Raw genomic sequence first — 17,504 nt, 5'->3', positions numbered from 1 at the left:
GGGGATTTGGCTCCCTGCAATGGAAGGGAGGGTGACGCATGAAACAGGCAGTAGTTCTCCAAACGTCAGAACCAATTTCCTTCTTCTGTGGTGGAGAACAAATATGCAGCATCATAAAAAGATGTGTTCGTTAGTGAGTAAAAAACCCGTGTGCTTAGATTCAAAATGAAAGAAATGCGGTCAAGTTACATTTGTGCATTTGAAAGATTCAAAGGATTTTGTTTTACTGGTTTTAGTGAAAACCTTAGCTTTGCAAAACTGTATAAACAAAACCTGATATGCTTTTCCCAATTCATGCCATTTTCTTCCTTTTCTTTTCTTGCTTATGCCAAATAACTGAAAAAACCCTAGTCAAAGTTGCATTTCTTAGTGCCTAATGCGTTACTCATAACAGGAACAGACTATTATAATATTTTAGGAGGGCAGATAGAGAATCAAAATGCTATTCCCATAAAAACACAAATTCCTGTAAAAATTATGTCCATACTGAAACGGTTTTTATATTTTTCAGAAATGTTTCCATCAAGGCTAAGCTTTGTATAGGCACGATGTTTATCTAGCTTTACTCATCTGTCTTAATATTGCTGTCTTGTAGCTGTTTTGAAAATATCTTCTGTAGAGAGGGACTGCTTACTACTAGAATTATTAAGCACTTTGTACTTAAAAATGCAAAACATAAAACCTTCTGAAACTGGAATGATTGGTTTCCAGCAGTGGAAATGAGAGTGACATATCAAGTCATCAAACTTTTCAAAATGTCAGACCTAATTTTCTCTTTTATGATAGAAAACAAATTATAACCTTATCATAATAGAAATGATACATTACTCAGTAAAAATCTTGTACATAGATTCGAATGAAAGAGATATTGAGGTTTTTTGGTTTGTTTGCTTTGTTTTTGCTGACTTGTTGTAATTCAGTAATTCATCATTTTGTGTGATGAATCACCTTTCCAAATGTTTTTGGAGTAAATATTTATTCTTGTTAGGCTGGACTCAGAAGACCTAAGCTAGCATATATTTCTGTGCTTTCATATCACTCTTGCCTAGTTGTGATTGCTGCTAGAGCAGCAAATTTGGGTGGATGAGACTGCTGCATGGATGCAGCTTTGATCGATGACCTGTCAACTTTACAGCACAATTCCTCATCTTCTGTTTTATCAGTGTGATATGCTGGGACTTTGATGTGTGGGGTTGGTATCTGCTCGTTTCCTCCTGCTGTTCACGGCATTGCCTTAGCATAATGTGGAGAGGGAGCTGGAGACGGGTAATCAAATAGATTTTCATCTTGGATTTCTTTATTAGAAATGAATATTCATTTTGGTACTTGGAAGGCTTGGAGTCTTTCATCAACAGTCACATAATTGAATTAAAAATCTCTCAACTGTCTAGGGTTGTAATATGCGTCCTACTGTAGGAGAGATACTGTAGCTCTTGCTCCTCATGGATCCTCTTCATGTGTTTGTGTTCTTCTGACCAGGTAGCCAAAGATGTTTCTGTCAGACTGCACCATGAGCTGGAGAGTGTGGAAGAGAAACGTGTTAAAGCGGAAGATGAAAATGAAATCCTTCGGCAGCAAATTATTGAGGTGGAAGTATCCAAGCAGACACTGCAAAATGAGCTGGACAAGTTAAAAGAGGTATGCAATAGTCAGGAAAGCCATGCAGAGCGGTGTTGCTGGGTTGGATGGGAAATTTGACATGCAAGCATCTTGGACTAACTCTTACCTGAAATGCCTACTGATATTGCTTGTACAATTGCCCAAAAGGTCTCCCCATCTTCGTTGTATGTCCCAAATGTGTTGGTAATTTAGAAACAATAAGGGAGGTAGAGGAGTGATGCTGGGGCTTTTGGCCGGGGCTTCTCACAGGGCTTCTGTCCCGTTTTAAACTGGCTCCTCAAAGCCTTTCTTCCTACTGGAGCAAAACTATCTTTGATTTGACTCCAGCTAGCTCTGACTCTCCTTTACACAGACTGGGACTTCCACCTATTTGAGAGTCAAATGAGGGGTGCGTGACTCGTCTCTGAGAGGATACTTGAGATAGGCAAGCCGCCGCTTTGGCTGGTGCCTTTCAGCGGTGACAGTAGGAGCCACTAGCATGAGCTAGGCAGCAGGAATGTGGTCTGCAATGTATAAATAACATTGCACTTCAGGCACAGAAACGCTGTCTGTTGAGAAAAGGGATCATTTCAATTGGAGCCGACACATAGTCATACTGGGTGAAGTGACGATCCTTGGAAGCAAGTGAGCTGAGGAGCGGGGGACAGTAAAGGAAAGCCAAATACTAAGCGTGGCTCTTTGCCGGAGCTCACAGCCTGGTCTGTAGTGGTATTTCTGTTCTCTTAACAGTACAGCAGATTGGCAGCTCACAGCCTCTGCTCTGTTTTAAACCAGATTGAGATAGAGCATTTAAACATAATGAGGTAAGGCATTTATCCTCTGAGCCCTGGTCAGATTTAGAGAGCTGGTGCAATTATGTGTTATTTTAATCTTTCAAACAATGCTTACAAGTCAACTGGCACAAAGCCTGACTCAGTTTTATAAGGACAACCCCTATTTAATTTCTCTCTGCGTTTGGGTTATGGGGAGTCCAGTGCAAGAGTTTTGGAGCATTTTGTACCTAACAGGACAGATCGTCAGCTGGTGTAAATACCAGTGTTGCTTAGATTACTTAGGAGCCTGACACAAAAGATAAAGTCGGCATGATGTTTTAGCTACTCTTCTTCTTTCCCAATGTTATTTGTGAATGCTGTGCTTAACGGACATGATACCATGTTACAGGGTCTGCAGTCTATATTCCATACAAAAATACTGTGTCATCCACAGTACCGAATGTATTGCTTGTTGTTGATTAACACACAGGTCCACTAGATACTGCTTGATGGTCTTCGGCATTAAGCAGTTTGAGAAACTAAATTGCAGTGGGAAGGAAACTGGTCCAGCAGTGCTGGAGTCTCAAGCTAGCTCTAACCAGGCTGAATTTACCCTGCTTCTTAGATTGCTGCAGCCTAGCAGGGCAGGGAAGCCCAACTCACTCAACTGTCTTTCTGCTGCATTGCAAGTGGAAGTGAATGTACCCTTGCTTTGGAAGCAGACTTTGCCCCATAAGAGGCAAAGGCTGGAGGGGAGCTAGGGAAAGGGGGAGATGGCAGGTAGAATGATAGGATGCAATCATGCTGATCTGAAGGCACGGCAGGGTGTAAGATGTAGCATAAGATGTAGTAGTAGTAGTAGTACGGTCTCGTTTTTCATACCATGAGTGGTGGTTTCTCTGGGAGTCAGAATTTCACAAGGTTACAGTAGGTGAGAAGACGGAGGTTTGGGTCCTTGGCAGGTCACACAAGGACAGATGAGACAAAAGTTGGAGAAACACAGTGATACGTGTGTCAGATAAGTATGTGTTTGCAGCGCTGTTGACATTGCTGAAAAATTAAAAAAAAAAAAAAATCTGGCCTCAAGATGTATTCAAGTAACTACCAGAAGCAATGCCTCTTTAGGAACATTTAATGCGCACAAAGCTCTAAAGGAATGTATAATAGGCATGCAGTGGGAAAACTGGTGCTTTATATATCAGGAGAAAAGTCACCCAAAGGCCATGTAGCTTCTTCCCAATCCACCCTGACTGTGCATCTTGTCTATCTAAAGGCTGACACTTAGAAGGAGTGTCTTTCCTATCCAGTCCTGGAGCGTTGCCCGAGACCCAGTTAGACAGTATTCGCTCTCTGATATAGCTCACTGTCACCATATGCTCGTTTTCTGTAATATCCTTGACTATTCTCAGCCCTTTTCCTCTATCATCCTCTGATCAACAAAAAGATTTTCTCACATCCGCGTTCATGTTTATTGCTTAATTCAGTGCTAACTTCTGCTTTGTCCTACCATACAATTCCCTCGGGTCCAGTTTCTCACTGCAGTGGATGGCATATATGTTGATTACCTTTAATGTATTTTGCATGGTGAAATATCTTTAGGAATTGTACACATCTCTGAAAGCTCTCTTTCTTTAAAGCCACCTTCATTTTTTATCATAATCTTTTGAAGAGTTCCTAACATTTACAATGTTTAGTGCTGTTATGGATTCTTTCACCCCAGTACCTGTTTCGATCTCCTGTGATACTTTCAACAGGATTTTTTTGGTGTGAAATATATACAGGCTTGCTCTGTCTAAATAAAATTCTTATTTCCTTCAAAAAAGCCTTGCAGTTTTAACTGGGAAATGAATTTGTGCCTCCTCCTGACCATGTAATTTCAAGTTGTTGTATTAAGCAGATATGAGATAGGCTTTCCTCTTTTGTCACTAAGTAACATTTCTCAGCATCTTGGCTTTGCAAATAATAGAAGCAACGTTACAACAAAGAGGAAGGGTGACAAGAAGTCACCTGCCTTGTCCTTCACAGTGCTCTTATCTCCTCTCCTACAGCTGTGTCGTAGCTAATGCACTTCCCTGCCCAGTCCCAGATGCTTCTGGATTCCCATTTCATGACATGCTTTCAGAAGCTTTTGCATGATCTGTCAAAACCACATCTAGGCTCTTGTTTTGTTCTGGTATCTGCCAGGTACTCCCTATCATCAAAATACTCTGGTTTTCACTGATTGTTTCAATAAGGAGCTCTCAGATCATCAGTGAGTCACTTGCAGGTTTTTAGGACAGTGCCACCTCTTTCCCTTTTTTTTTCTTTTTCCATAAGCATGCTCCATCCCTCCAGCCTTTTGCAGCATTTTCCTATAGATGTATTTTGAGCTAAGATCTGGATCGGTAAGGATTTTTAACCAATACTTGTGGATTTTATCAACTTCTGATGTCTTCCAGTTAGACACCATTCTTCTCTGAATGTCTTCATCAGCACCCTGGCATTTACTTTCCTTAATCATGCCACTCTACTTCCTTTTTTTTCAGTCCTCTTAGCCAACAGATAATGTGGTGCTTTCCTTTCCCACAATGCTTCCTAATTTTTTTTCAGATTTTGTTTGTTTATCGCTGTGTAGTTCATCACTCTGCTACTCTTGCCTGAAATACTTCCGCTGATTCTTTTGAAGCTGCTTCTTTCACTGGGTAATAATGTTTTTTCTCTGAATATTTTTTAACTTCCTGACTGTACCAAGTTTTTCTGCTTCAGTCTTCTCTAACTGCTGCAGCACTGTGGTTCACTGAATTTTTTTCCACGATTACATTCACCTACTTTTTCAGTTTCCCTTTTTCAACTCTTCCCTCTTTTCTTTTTTTTTTTTTTACTGTGAACTTTTCAACTGGTTTTGTGCCTCCCTCTGATGCCTTTTTTGAGGCATTGTCCATCAGAGCTTCAGAGTTTTCCTACTGCTGTGAATGCTTCTTTGTAGCATATCCTTGCAAAACTGGGATGTCTCTAAGAACTGTCCATTCTAGGAATTTGCTAGGATTTTCTGTGACTTACCAAAGCTGCTTCTTCCTTATAACTTCAGAAGCAAAGGCAGTGTACCCTCACAGATTCGATACGTACACATATCACTGCCAAGGCTTGCTTGCTTTTTTCTCTTGTTGTCTAAGTTATTAACATCGCCATTTGAGTCAGTAGGCTGCCAGGAGAGAATAAAATGGCTCCACCACTAACAGATTACCTCAGCAACATCCCTGCAACTGTCATTTTCCCCTTCCTAATATCCTAATTCAGCTCATGAGAAATATTTATGTATATTAAGAATGTAACTTGGTCAACCAGCACGCATTCAGAAAACTCTTTCCAAAGTTTCCTTTCTTAGCACTAATGCAAACCCCTTACCAATTCTCTCCTGAGCATCTACAAACCAGATCTTTTCTCAAAGGCTTGACAACATGAAGTGGATCTTCTTTGACATCTGAACATCTTCCACTCAACATCCAACCTATCCCAAACATCACTTCCTTGGAGCCACCAGGGCGTCTTTAGGGAACGTCTTGCTTATATTTTCTCAGCAAAGATATTTCACAACTAGATGGTCTATCTGTAGTGTAAGTTTAAACCACTATGAAATCGTGCTTGGCAAGTGTTGGGTGCCTTTATGCCTAATGATCACTGTAGTGATCATTCTTGAACTGTGCCTCAAAAATCGGGTGCTGCAGGGGAGGAGGAGAGGGTAAGCTCAGGCATGATAGCATCACCATTAGCATCGCAAGTAAGCCTTGGATGAAAGAGCCTTGAGAGAAGCCACTGCCCTAAAAAGCCCACAGGTAACCTGGGAAAGCCCATTTGTACCATATGAAAACCATATGTACTGGTTTTCGTCATGCCTCATGCCTAATGATCACTGTAGTGATCATTAACTCCCCTGCAAGTAATACCTCTCAGAGTAATCCTCTCTCTAAAAACGACATACCTGGGGAATAATAAACCATTTTTGCTACTTATTGTAGAAATGCGCTGAGATGGCACAGGACCCACTCCTGTTCCCTGTGGGGAGAATGAGTCGGTCGCTTGTTCGCAGCTGCTAAACTTGTATTTTCTTGTGTTCTTTGTCTGGGTTTGGCGTTGTGAGCCAGGGAAGAGAAAGAGGCACGGCCGTGGCAGCGCTGACGCTGCTGGGGAAGAGAAGCCCTGCCGGACCGGACAAAGAGAGGGGAGGATTAGGGACGGGGGTAGCAGCTGCCGAAAGATTTGACATGAGCGCTATGAAACAGTTTAGCAAGAAATGAATGAGAATTGTGTAGCTGGGAAGAAAGGGGCATTTATTGCTTGTGGGACGGCTGTACTGAGCAGGTGACTGTCTCTATTGCCACTGAAAGCAGAAGGACCGGAGGGGGAGCCACCGGAGGTGTTGCTTTCTCTCTTGCAAGGACCTCTGGTGTAGCAGCAACCTCCTCTGTGACACTGAGGTTTTCTTGGCCAGCTCCTAACTTCAGTTGAAATAATTTGTGCTTCGAGCCCTCCAGGTTGTTGGGACCGTTAGAGGCACGAGTGCTCTTCTCCGGGCATGTTCACTCAGGAAATCACTTCCAGTTGAGGGAGGACCATGGCTGCAGCTCGCATTCGCTGGTGTTTTTACAAAGAAAGGCAGAGGCAAAATGGGAAGGCAAGAAATACTGTTCCCATTCATTTCCGCATGAGAGGAGAGAAGTGCAAGCCCACTGGCCGTTAGCAATGTCTCCAACACATCTCTTTAGGACACAGACTGAGACGAAAACCAGTACATATGGTTTTCATATGGTACAAATGGGCTTTCCCAGGTTACCTGTGGGCTTTTTAGGGCAGTGGCTTCTCTCAAGGCTCTTTCATCCAAGGCTTACTTGCGATGCTAATGGTGATGCTATCATGCCTGAGCTTACCCTCTCCTCCTCCCCTGCAGCACCCGATTTTTGAGGCACAGTTCAAGAACTGCTGCTTTTAACAGTCAAAGTAATTTTTCTGTTAAAATATCTGTTCCTTTTAGCAGAGTGAGAAGCTGCATTCAGATGCTTGTAAAAATGATAGAAATATACAAGATGAGATGAAATATCTTCCAGGCACATTATTTAGAGGCAAATTTTTCTCCAAAGTGCATGTGCACTACTCTGTTTAACATCACTAGAGGTAGAGAGCATTTTGCTGGCAGAAGAATTTAGCTCTATAAGCATAATCTAGCAAAATGAAATCTGGAGGCTACTTCTATAGAGCTGAGCATGACAGTCTGATTTTCATGGCCTTGAACCTTTTAAGTAGGGCATAATACATGCAGCGTATGTGTAAAGCGTGATTATTCCAATCTGAAATCACTTTTCTCTCTTTTCTCTCTGATATAAATACATAGATATGGTGCAAAGTAATACACAAAGGGTGAAGAAATTATTCTTGGTGAAAACACACTTGTTTGGAGAAAATATTGCCCATGTTTTCATTAGCTAGGACTTCATACATGTTTATTAAGGTAGCACATAATGTTCTTCAGCCATTTCTCAAATGAAATTTACTCACTGGGGTGAAGTAGGGCTGTACTGTGAAAAATCTGTGATTTTTGTAATATATGACTTTTCTTAGTTATCAATGAGTTTAAATGATGGGAATTTGCTGAGAAACAGGACAAAGAGAAGACTTGTAAGCTATAGATTCAAATAACATTAAAAGGGCTAAGCAAGAGCACCATGTTGACTCAGTAGCCCTGCTTAGAAGTTACTGCTTGTGATAGTTATAAGTAATGAAGTCTTGTGCAATGATCATAACTAAAACCATTAACTGCATGAAAGTTTTACCGCAGCACCATTTTGTCTCCAGTATCCTTTTTTCACTGTGATAAATAATGAATTGGGACCTAAACCACAGTGAATGATGTATACTCGTTGTGGCATTTCAGGAGCTGTACAGATAGTGAAATGGTCTGCTACCAACAAACAAGGTGGAGAAAAGGCGTGGAAATGGATCTGGCTCGACTCAAAATGTATAGCAGTTGAGAAGCAAACTCAGTAACATGATTTTTTTTTCCCAAGGAATTATATTATACATCTTCTAATGCACTGTCCACATTTCTTTTTAGCAATTTTAAAAATAGATTTAAACAAAAAAAACCCCTGAAATTTTAAAAATGTTTTGTGCCAGTCTCTTATGCTTATAAATGCCCCCCCCCCCCCCCGAACAGTATCTACATCTGAATTTATGATTTGCCAAATACGTTGCCACCAAGCTCCAGCTAGTCTTTATTTTCTAGGTATTTGCTATTTGTCCACACTTGCCAGCAATCATCTGATAGTGCTTCCAAATCCTATTATAATATTTGAAGTGAGGGGTTTTGAGAGAAAGTAATAGTGACTTTGCTGATGAGATCCAGAGCTTTATATCATGCAAAAACCCCTGCTCTTCTGTTACTCAGCCTGAGCAGAGCCTCTCATCCCAGACAGGGGCTTCCTCTAACTCACCCCCTTCACGGCCTCGCTCCCAAATATGTTGGTGGACCTCAACTGGCCTTTGCATATGGAGAAATTACATTTAAGTGGTGGCATTTACAGCAGGAGCAGTGATCTACTGTAACTGCATGATTGTCCAGGTACTGGTTAGTTAAAAGGAAACCTGCTTTCTATAGTAACCGAAATTCCTCTATGTCCCATTTGTCATGTATTTTTCTTACTATATAGCAGAAGTCTTCCAGTAACTAATAGACCGCTGCTCTTTCAATAACAGAGACTGCATGGAGATAACCTCCACAAAGCTCAAATTGTGTATCGGTCTCCCCATCCTCCACCCAGTTACCAAAAATAATCCTGCTGTCTGTCACATGGGCTTCAGCAGTGACACTGCAAACAAACTGTAGCCTCTGTGACATCTATATAAAACTTTAATGGGAAAAATATGGGCTTATTTTTCATTCCTTCCCTTAATCTATCCACAGCATAATTAAAGGTTTTCTTCAGCAAGCCCTTGTAAAAAATTGGTAGCAAATCCTTCAAGTGCTGTTCTGGGGGGAAAAATTAAGGCATGCTCTCCATATTCTAAATCACATTTCAATTGGGGCATAAGTCCTCGATGAAGACAGTACCCTTTGCTTTCCTTGCCGAGGTGTGGGCAAGACTTTGTTCCAGGGCAAGCAAATTTTTGCAGCATGCTGCTGTTCTGTGAGCAGAAACTGGGATCTAGAGCTGGAATATCCACAGCCGAGTGTATACTGAAGTTCATTAGGAATAAGTCTCGTCTTTCTGCTCTCCGGTGAAATTCAGATCAGCCACTGTCTGGCAACTCTTCATGCGGGAAGTGTCATACGGTGTTTGGGGTGGACACGGGTACCCAGGGCATCGCGGTTTCAGAGATGTCTCATGCCCTGCCCTCCCCACTTTCCTCCCAGGGCTCGGAGGAGCCAGCACAGAATCTAAGTGAATCTGGCCTCGAGCATATCAGGGAGCTCCAGCTGAAGGAGAAGGGGTATATAAACCTGTAAAAAAGCACCCTTCATTCGGCACTCGGTGCTGCCGCTCCTGCGAGGCGCAGCTTTCCTGCCACGCTTTGGCTGGCTCACGGTGAGCAGGCGCCAACTGTTTTCATCTCACATCGCCGGTAATTTCATCCCAGCATCTGGAGCTCTGGGTAGCGGGATGGAAAAGAAGAAGAGACAGTCTGTCAGGGTGAGAAGAGGAGCTTTGTGAGATGCGTCGTTTCTTACCAAATTTCCCAGATTGCCTGTGGTTTTTCTTGTGGTGATGCTGCATGTAGGAATACATGTTGCATCGGAGCATTGGCAGCCACGGGGACGGCACTGTCCGGAAGTGCTTAGGCAGGTGAAAAAAAGTCAGAGCTATTGATTTTTGTCCTTCTTTGAAAGGGTTAATTGATTATTTCTCTTCTCAAATTAATTATTTACACTTGCTTCTCTAGCTCTGTTTTTAAAAGGAGAACGTAACTTATTGCACAGATAACTTATGAATTATTAACATCACCCTACTCAAGCTGTCAGAGGATGAATGAGGGGGAAAGATCTGACCATCTTGGCAAATTTTGCACTGCCACATGCTACGGCACTGGGCTTTCCCCCTTCCCTACACCTGGCACTGTGCTGGTAAGCCTGGCTCTGCCACCCAGAGCCTTGCTGGCTGTCAGGCAGCCCAGCTTGGCAGTGCATCGTGCATCACCTGGATTCATCAAGAAGTTCTCCGTTCCCCTGGAGTGGGAAAGTGGAGTCGGTCAGTGCAAGTAGGTCAGGAAAACACTTTAAGTGGCAAAGAGGTGGAATTGAGCAGTTGGGAGTCTTCAAGCAACCTCTAATCAGCGCATTTTGCTGCTTTCTGTAAATAACCTGTTTCCTTTGTGCCACAGGTGAGGATACTTTCACCCATCTCACTCGTTTCGCAAACCCAATTCATGCCAAAGCGGTGGCATGTGCAGTACTCCAGCCCCTTTCTCATCCCCATACAATTGATCCCCACACCCCATAGATCCCCATGGGTTTTGTCAGCAGTTATATTGCTAGGGAGCTCGCTGCAAGGCTGGCATGTTTTTTCACCCTGTTCCCACACTCCGCCTGCTGAGAAATGCCTGGGAAGGAGACAGTTTCTGTTCTGTGGGAGGAGGCACAGTGAAGCCTTCACTTGATTTGGGTTTGGGTTTGTGCCTTGATGTGAGAAAGCCTGAGGTTTCTTTTAGTACCCATAATGGCGGTTCATTCAATCTAGAAAGATGACGCTATCTGCCCCAAATGGGTACATTATCTCTGATTTCTGTGTTTCCTTTTCTTTTTACTGTATATTTTGTTGCAAGATGAAAGCTTGAGCCCAAATGAATATAAGCATTGCAAGATATTCTTACCCGAATATGAAAAATTTAGGTCTTGCTCCAGTGATAGTAGCTGGAGCTGGGAAGGGTAAATTGTGTTGATATTTAGGGACGCCAACATAATGTCTACGTGGGCAGAAGGAGCACAATGATCCATCTGAGATTGCCAGATGTACGTATTGGTCTATTTAAGGCCTCTTTCTCAGGGATCACTCCAAAATAGTCCAATCTCTTCAGCGTGCTCTTGCTGCAGTCAGCTGTGCCGAGAGAAACTGGGTCTTGTGCGGAGATTGGTGAAGGCAGCTCTCCCCACCACCGCTGTGTGCAGAGTTCAGGATAAATTCCCATCCCTGAGTTCAGTGGTGTCAAAATGGCAGATTTTGAAGTGATGAAGGAGGGAATAAAGTAATTAAATGACATGATAAACAGTTCTAAGGCAGATTTAAATCTGAAAGCCTTTAAGTTGCTTTTCTCTTTAATATTTTTCATCGTATATAATATATTTTTCTATCAAAAATAATTGAGGATTGTTTATTCACCTCCCCTTTCAGTTTTCAAGAGTCTGGCCCTTCATAGAATCATAGAATGGTTTGGGTTGGAAGGGACCTTTAGAGGTCATCTAGTCCAACCCCACTGCAATGAGCAGGGACATCTTTAACTAGATCAGGTTGCTCAGAGCCCCATCCAACCTGACCCTGAATGTTTCCAGGGATGGGGCATCTACCACCTCTCTGGGCAACCTGTGCCAGTGTTTCACCACCCTCATCATAAAAAATTTCTTCCTTATATCTGGTCTAAATCTACCCTCTTTTAGTCTAAAACCATTACCCCTTGTCCTATCACAACAGGCCCTGCTAAAAGTCTGTCCCCATCTTTCTTATAAGCTCCCTTTAAGTATTGAAAGGCTGCCATAAGGTCTCCCCAGAGTCTTCTCTTCTCCAGGCTGAACAACCCCAACTCTCTCAGCCTGTCCTCATAGGAGAGGTGTTCCATCCCTCTGATCATTTTTGTGGTCCTCCTCTGGACCCACTCCAACAGGTCCATGTCTTTCCTGTGCTGAGGACTCTGGAGCTGGATGCAGTACTGCAGGTGGGGTCTCACCAGAGTGGAGTAGAGGGGCACGATCACCTCCCTCAACCTGCTGGCCACGCTTCTTTTGCTGCAGCCCAGGATACAGTTGGCTTTCTGGGTCGCAAGCACACATTGCTGGCTCATGTCCAGCTTTTCATCCACCAGTACCCGCAAGTCCTTCTCTGCAGGGCTGCTCTCAATCCCCTCATCCCACAGCCGCTCTCAATCCCCTCATCCCGCAGCCCTATATTGATAGCAGGGGTTGCCCCAGCCCAGGTGCAGGACCCTGCACTTGGCCTTTTTGAACCTCATGGGGTTCCCATGGGCCCACTTCTCGAGCTTGTCCAGGTCCCTCTGGATGGCATCCCATCCCTCAGGCATGTCAACCACACCACTCAGCTTGGTGTCGTCTGCAAACTTGCTGAGGGTGCACTCAATCCCACTGTCCATGTCATTGATGAAGATATTAAACAGTACAGGTCCCAATACGGACCCCTGAGGGACACTACTCGTCACTGATCTCCATCTGGACATTGAGACGTTGACTACTACTCTCTGGATGCAACCATCCAACCAATTCCTCATCCACCAAACAGTCCATCCATCAAATCCATATCTCTCCAATTTAGAGAGAAGGATGTTGTGGGAGACCATGTCAAAGGCCTTACAGAAGTCCAGATAGATGCCGTCCATAGCTCTTCCCTTGTCCACTGATGTAGTCACTCCATCATAGAAGGCTGCTAGGTTGGTCAGGCAAGACTTGCCCTTGGTGAAGCCATGCTGGCTGTCTCAAATCACCTCCCTGTTCTCCATGTGCCTTAGCATCGCTTCTAGGAGAATCTGTTCCGTGATCTTCCCAGGCACAGAGGTGAGGCTGACAGGTTGGTAGTTCCCAAAGGAGTCCTTCTGGTTTTCCATTGCTATCCTCATGTATCTTTTATGATTACTTTATTAATTTGTTGATTATTCCCAAACCAGAAGAGGTAGTGCATATTGCCACAGGTATCACAAACTGTGGGCAGTAATAGGGGAAGGTTCCCATATTAGTCTGGGGAGGGACTGAAACATAGGTCCTACATTACTTATCAGCGTGTAAAATGGTGGAAATCACTTGTAGGAAGGAAGTTACTGTTGTACCTTGACCATTATGCATCAAAATTATAGAAGGATAGCTCTTCAGTTCTCCACTGTTATGGTCAGCTGTCAGGGATATGACTATAGTTTCTGGATTACCTTCACAAGGGAAAGGAAAAAGAAATTAGGTTTAGTTTCCTAAAAAAAAAAAAAAGAATTGGAATGCATCTTTGAAATGCCCAGCACACCAGTCCTCCCTTTTGGTGTCCTTCATCTCCTCAGATGGCCAAACGTATCAGCTTTCCTCCCTCCCCTTCTACTGGTCCCTCCTTGGTGGGATTCTCACATCTTTTGTTCCTTCCCTCTCTTCTTCACCATAGGCTTTTCCTCTGCATATTGCAGATGTGGATGCTAAGTCGAACCCACAGTTCTCCAGTATGTGCAAACCAGCCCTTGAGGTTAGGGGCAGCTGTGATGGGCAGGACTTCAGGCGCACCTCGGGACAGCAGTCTCTAGTGTTGGGAGCTGAGCTACACCGTTTGAAAAGTTACTTTACAGCTGCTGCCAGAAGTTTTTGCTTCCCTAGGTCAGGGCTTCAGGCAAGCACAAAAATCTTTAAATAGGAAGTTTTTTCTGTGCTATTTCTGGTTCTACCTGTTCTCAATTTCCCTGGAAAGACTGTGAGAACATGCCCTTGTTGGGATAATTTGCCATTTCCATTCTGGTCCTGACTGTAGTAAATGCAAAGACCAAACAAAATGAAAAACAATATGTCAGTGAATATTAAAGTCAGAGTGGTTTTGATCCTACAGTGTTGATTTCACTCTTGGATAAAGTTTTGTGTCTGTTCAGTTTTGTTTGAGTGAATAGTCCATCAGTCCACAGAGCCGTAGAGGAGACAGTAGTTCATGTAGCACAAATTCAGGATATCCCTTGCTTCTCTTGGCCACAACTGTTGTAAGAGTAACCATATGTAACAATTTGTGTATTCTTTGGGGGAAAAATGTAGAAAACAGAAGGAGTTCCTGTGGTTCTGCACAGAAAGATTAGGCATTGGCACTCTGGCAGCTGCCTTTCATTGAACATGGTTTTGTGCTATAGGGTTGTTGGAAGAAATAGGTACGCTGCATGAACTGCTGTCCTTTTGAGTCAGTATGAATAAGCACGGTGGAGAACTTCAGCATTGTTGTTTCTTTGCTACAAGATGATCAGGAGAAAATTTGGCAGTAATTTTCTTAGTCAAAGGGAAGGAAGAGAAGCCTTGTGGCGATGAGCATTGCCGGCATGGGCATTTCGCACATGCTCCATGTCTTCCCGGATGCTTTCCCTAGAAGCAAGAGCAATAGAAAGGCTGTGGATATGATACCCCACAAGTATCCACAACGTAATGCTCCACAAGAAGTACAATACTTCTTCAAAGAATCTGGTATTAACAGAAAGATCTCAGTAACATTAGTACATGATTTTTCATAGTGAACACAAACCAAGAGAGAGGGAAAAAGAAGGCCTTTCCGTACATTATCTTCAGTTTCCTAAACCAACCAGCATGTAATTCTCAGTGCATGAAGACTGACAGTGCTTTCCAGGATCCACTGAGACTGGTTACTAATAAAGGCATTTTCACAACTGAACCTGACAGTCTGTTAACTGGTTTTAAATGTGGGTGTTGATTGGATCCTGGCACCTTTATTCCAGGTCATCATCCAACAAAATTGAAGGGGACGGGAGCACTAATTAGAATGCAAAGGTTGTCATTCTTATCATATTACAATCTGGTCTTTAAAATTGAAGCCATCTTTTCATACCTTTCCCGGTCTGCAACTGATTTTGTTCCTGACTTGGTCACTCTAGCTCTTGCTCTGAGGTCCTGGAGTTGACTTTTACTGGGCAGCTCAGAGAGGAGAAGGGGGAGAATATGACATTTCTGCCTGGGCAATCGGGAGAGGAAATAGTTCAGATAAATCGCCCACCACCAAAGGCTCATTTTACTCCTGTCTCAGAAGTGGGAACTGCTGGGCGAGGAGGACATGGCAGTAACCTCTTGGAGGCTTGTGATGGGGGATGAGGAACAGAAAGCCTTGGAATACTTCTGATTTAGCTTTAATTTTCTTTTCAGGGGCTTCTTGTGTTGCAGCTCCTTGTAGCTGATTATCCATGATCAAGACATTTCAAACAAAGCCATTAACAGTAATATTTCTACTCTCCCTCTGAAATTCTTCATAAAGGTTTAAAACCTTAAACCAGATTGGCAGGTTGACATTCTCAAGAAGAATTGTTTTTACCATGTAAAACTGCTAGCATAAAAGAGGCTAGGCATCATTAAGGATTTATTGACTTCCTATTTTCTCCATTAAAGTACCAACTATTATTTTCAAATGAAAGATTTACCATAATGAAATCATTAGTGACTCTGCATTTAGGGGATTTTTTTGACAGCACTCTTAGCTATTATAGCCAGGCAAGTCAGACTTTGCCTCTATAGCATGCATAGCAGTGACAACTCTTTTCCTCTGATAGGAGATGGAGCATTTGACCAGAAGCGAGCAGATGTCAGAATGATCATAGCTACCTGCAGGTCTTTTTTTTTAAGCTCATGGTGTACTAGCTCTTTGGCTTTTTTACTTTGTTTTCCTTCTTTAATTGCAGAGCTAGTTTTTTTCATGACTGAGTGTGCGTTACAAAGGCAGCCTTGGGGAGTGATGTGATGAGGAAATGCAAAGTGAAATATCACATTACTGCCCAAGTAGGGAAAAATCAGGCCACGTTAAGCTTTTTAGGACTCTAGCATTCAGTTCATGGAAGTTTTGAAATATGGGAGAAACTGATGACAGCACTTATATATTTATAAGGGATTGGAGGTAGGGGAATTGGATCCCTGGAGGTGTCAAAAGTCTGATTGCTGTCTGTCTGCAGTTTTTAAAGAGAAGCTGGCTATGCAGCAAGGGCAAGTCAAGCCTTCCCAAGTAACAGTGACAATCTCTGGAGGCAGACTGCCCAACAAAAAGATTTTTTTCTGTCTCAAACCGCTGATTATTCTTACAGACCTAATGAATCCTTCAGACTAATACATATGCATTAGAGCACCCATTATTTGGGTTTGACATTCCATAGCAAACAAGTGTGTGAGGTTTGATAAGGTAATTTGATTACAGCCAAATAAAATATCAAGGTTTCAGTATCTTGCAATTGTGGATACTCTCTATAGTTGGCTTTAAAAACCTCCGATTAGCGTCTTCTGGTGGAGTGCCTACTCCTACCCGCACGATGTGGGATCCAGCAACCACGCAGTCCCTTTTCCCCCTCTGCGGTACCGTTTTGTCAACTCCAGACTGAGTTTGTCAATTCAGCGTTGTGGCAACAGGTAACGAACTAAAATGTGGACTAGGTGAGGTTGAGCATGCTACTTTAAAAGGGTATTTCTGTTCTTGAAAATGGTACGTAAAGCAACGTCTGGGGCTTGCTGTTTGATCAAGCAGACCTTCAAAGTAAATCTGTTTAGTGTACTTTTTGATTACCAGTCCTGAAATCTCAGCATGGGATGTGGTTTGTTCATAAACAACAGTGAAAAAACCGTTCTGCTGAACAGACTGTATTCCTTGGCACGGATCGACTATTCTCTGCTATGATCAGCAGAGGTAGCCTCTTCTTACAATAACACATCTGAGGGCACGGGCCAACCCACCAGCTTCTGCCTTTGGTAGCGGATGCTAATTCATTTGTCTGCCAGGAGGAATGGAAGAGAATATGTCTCCTTTCCTTTCTTTGCTGAGCATCGGGGGGAACTACATGTACAAATGTTCCTCTCGCAGAACAGTCGCCTGATCTGCCCTGCAGCCGGCACCTGGGGCAGTTGCATGGTGCTTACCTACTTACAGATACATTAGCTGCAGGTTGCTGCCTCTCTTCTGCTGCCTGCTTCTGCTCTTCCGTAGGTCTGGAGGATTTGCTAGATGAGGGATACTGGAGCCAAAACCTCAAAGCAAAAATTCACCTGTGACAGTGAAAGTATATCTTAATTCTTAGAAATTTAATAGTTATCTGGGATGTGTGCGTCCTCTGTATTTTGTCTCACAATTGTCTACAGAGTTTCCATGAAAGGGAACCAGGAGGGGGAAGAAGATTATAATGCTCAGATTTTTAGAGAGTGATGGGACAAAGGGTGGGATTGTAGAAACAGAACAG

The 17,504-nt window shown here is 43.0% G+C and overlaps 1 protein-coding gene across 5 annotated transcripts in view; it reads left to right on the top strand.

The window, feature by feature from the left end:
* MTCL1 (microtubule crosslinking factor 1) overlaps positions 1–17,504 on the top strand; it is a 111,310-nt gene that overhangs the window by 12,709 nt on the left and 81,097 nt on the right. For all 5 annotated transcript variants that reach the window (XM_075494387.1, XM_075494385.1, XM_075494384.1 and 2 more), the window contains exon 3: positions 1,480–1,638. In XM_075494387.1, coding sequence (XP_075350502.1) covers positions 1,480–1,638 — 159 coding nt within the window. The remainder of the gene's footprint in view (positions 1–1,479; positions 1,639–17,504) is intronic.

The sequence above is a fragment of the Mycteria americana genome, chromosome 2 (assembly GCF_035582795.1).
Source record: "Mycteria americana isolate JAX WOST 10 ecotype Jacksonville Zoo and Gardens chromosome 2, USCA_MyAme_1.0, whole genome shotgun sequence".
NCBI lineage: Eukaryota > Metazoa > Chordata > Aves > Ciconiiformes > Ciconiidae > Mycteria > Mycteria americana.
The sequence above is the reverse complement of the archived record's forward strand: the minus strand, read 5'-3'. Positions and strand labels throughout refer to the sequence as shown.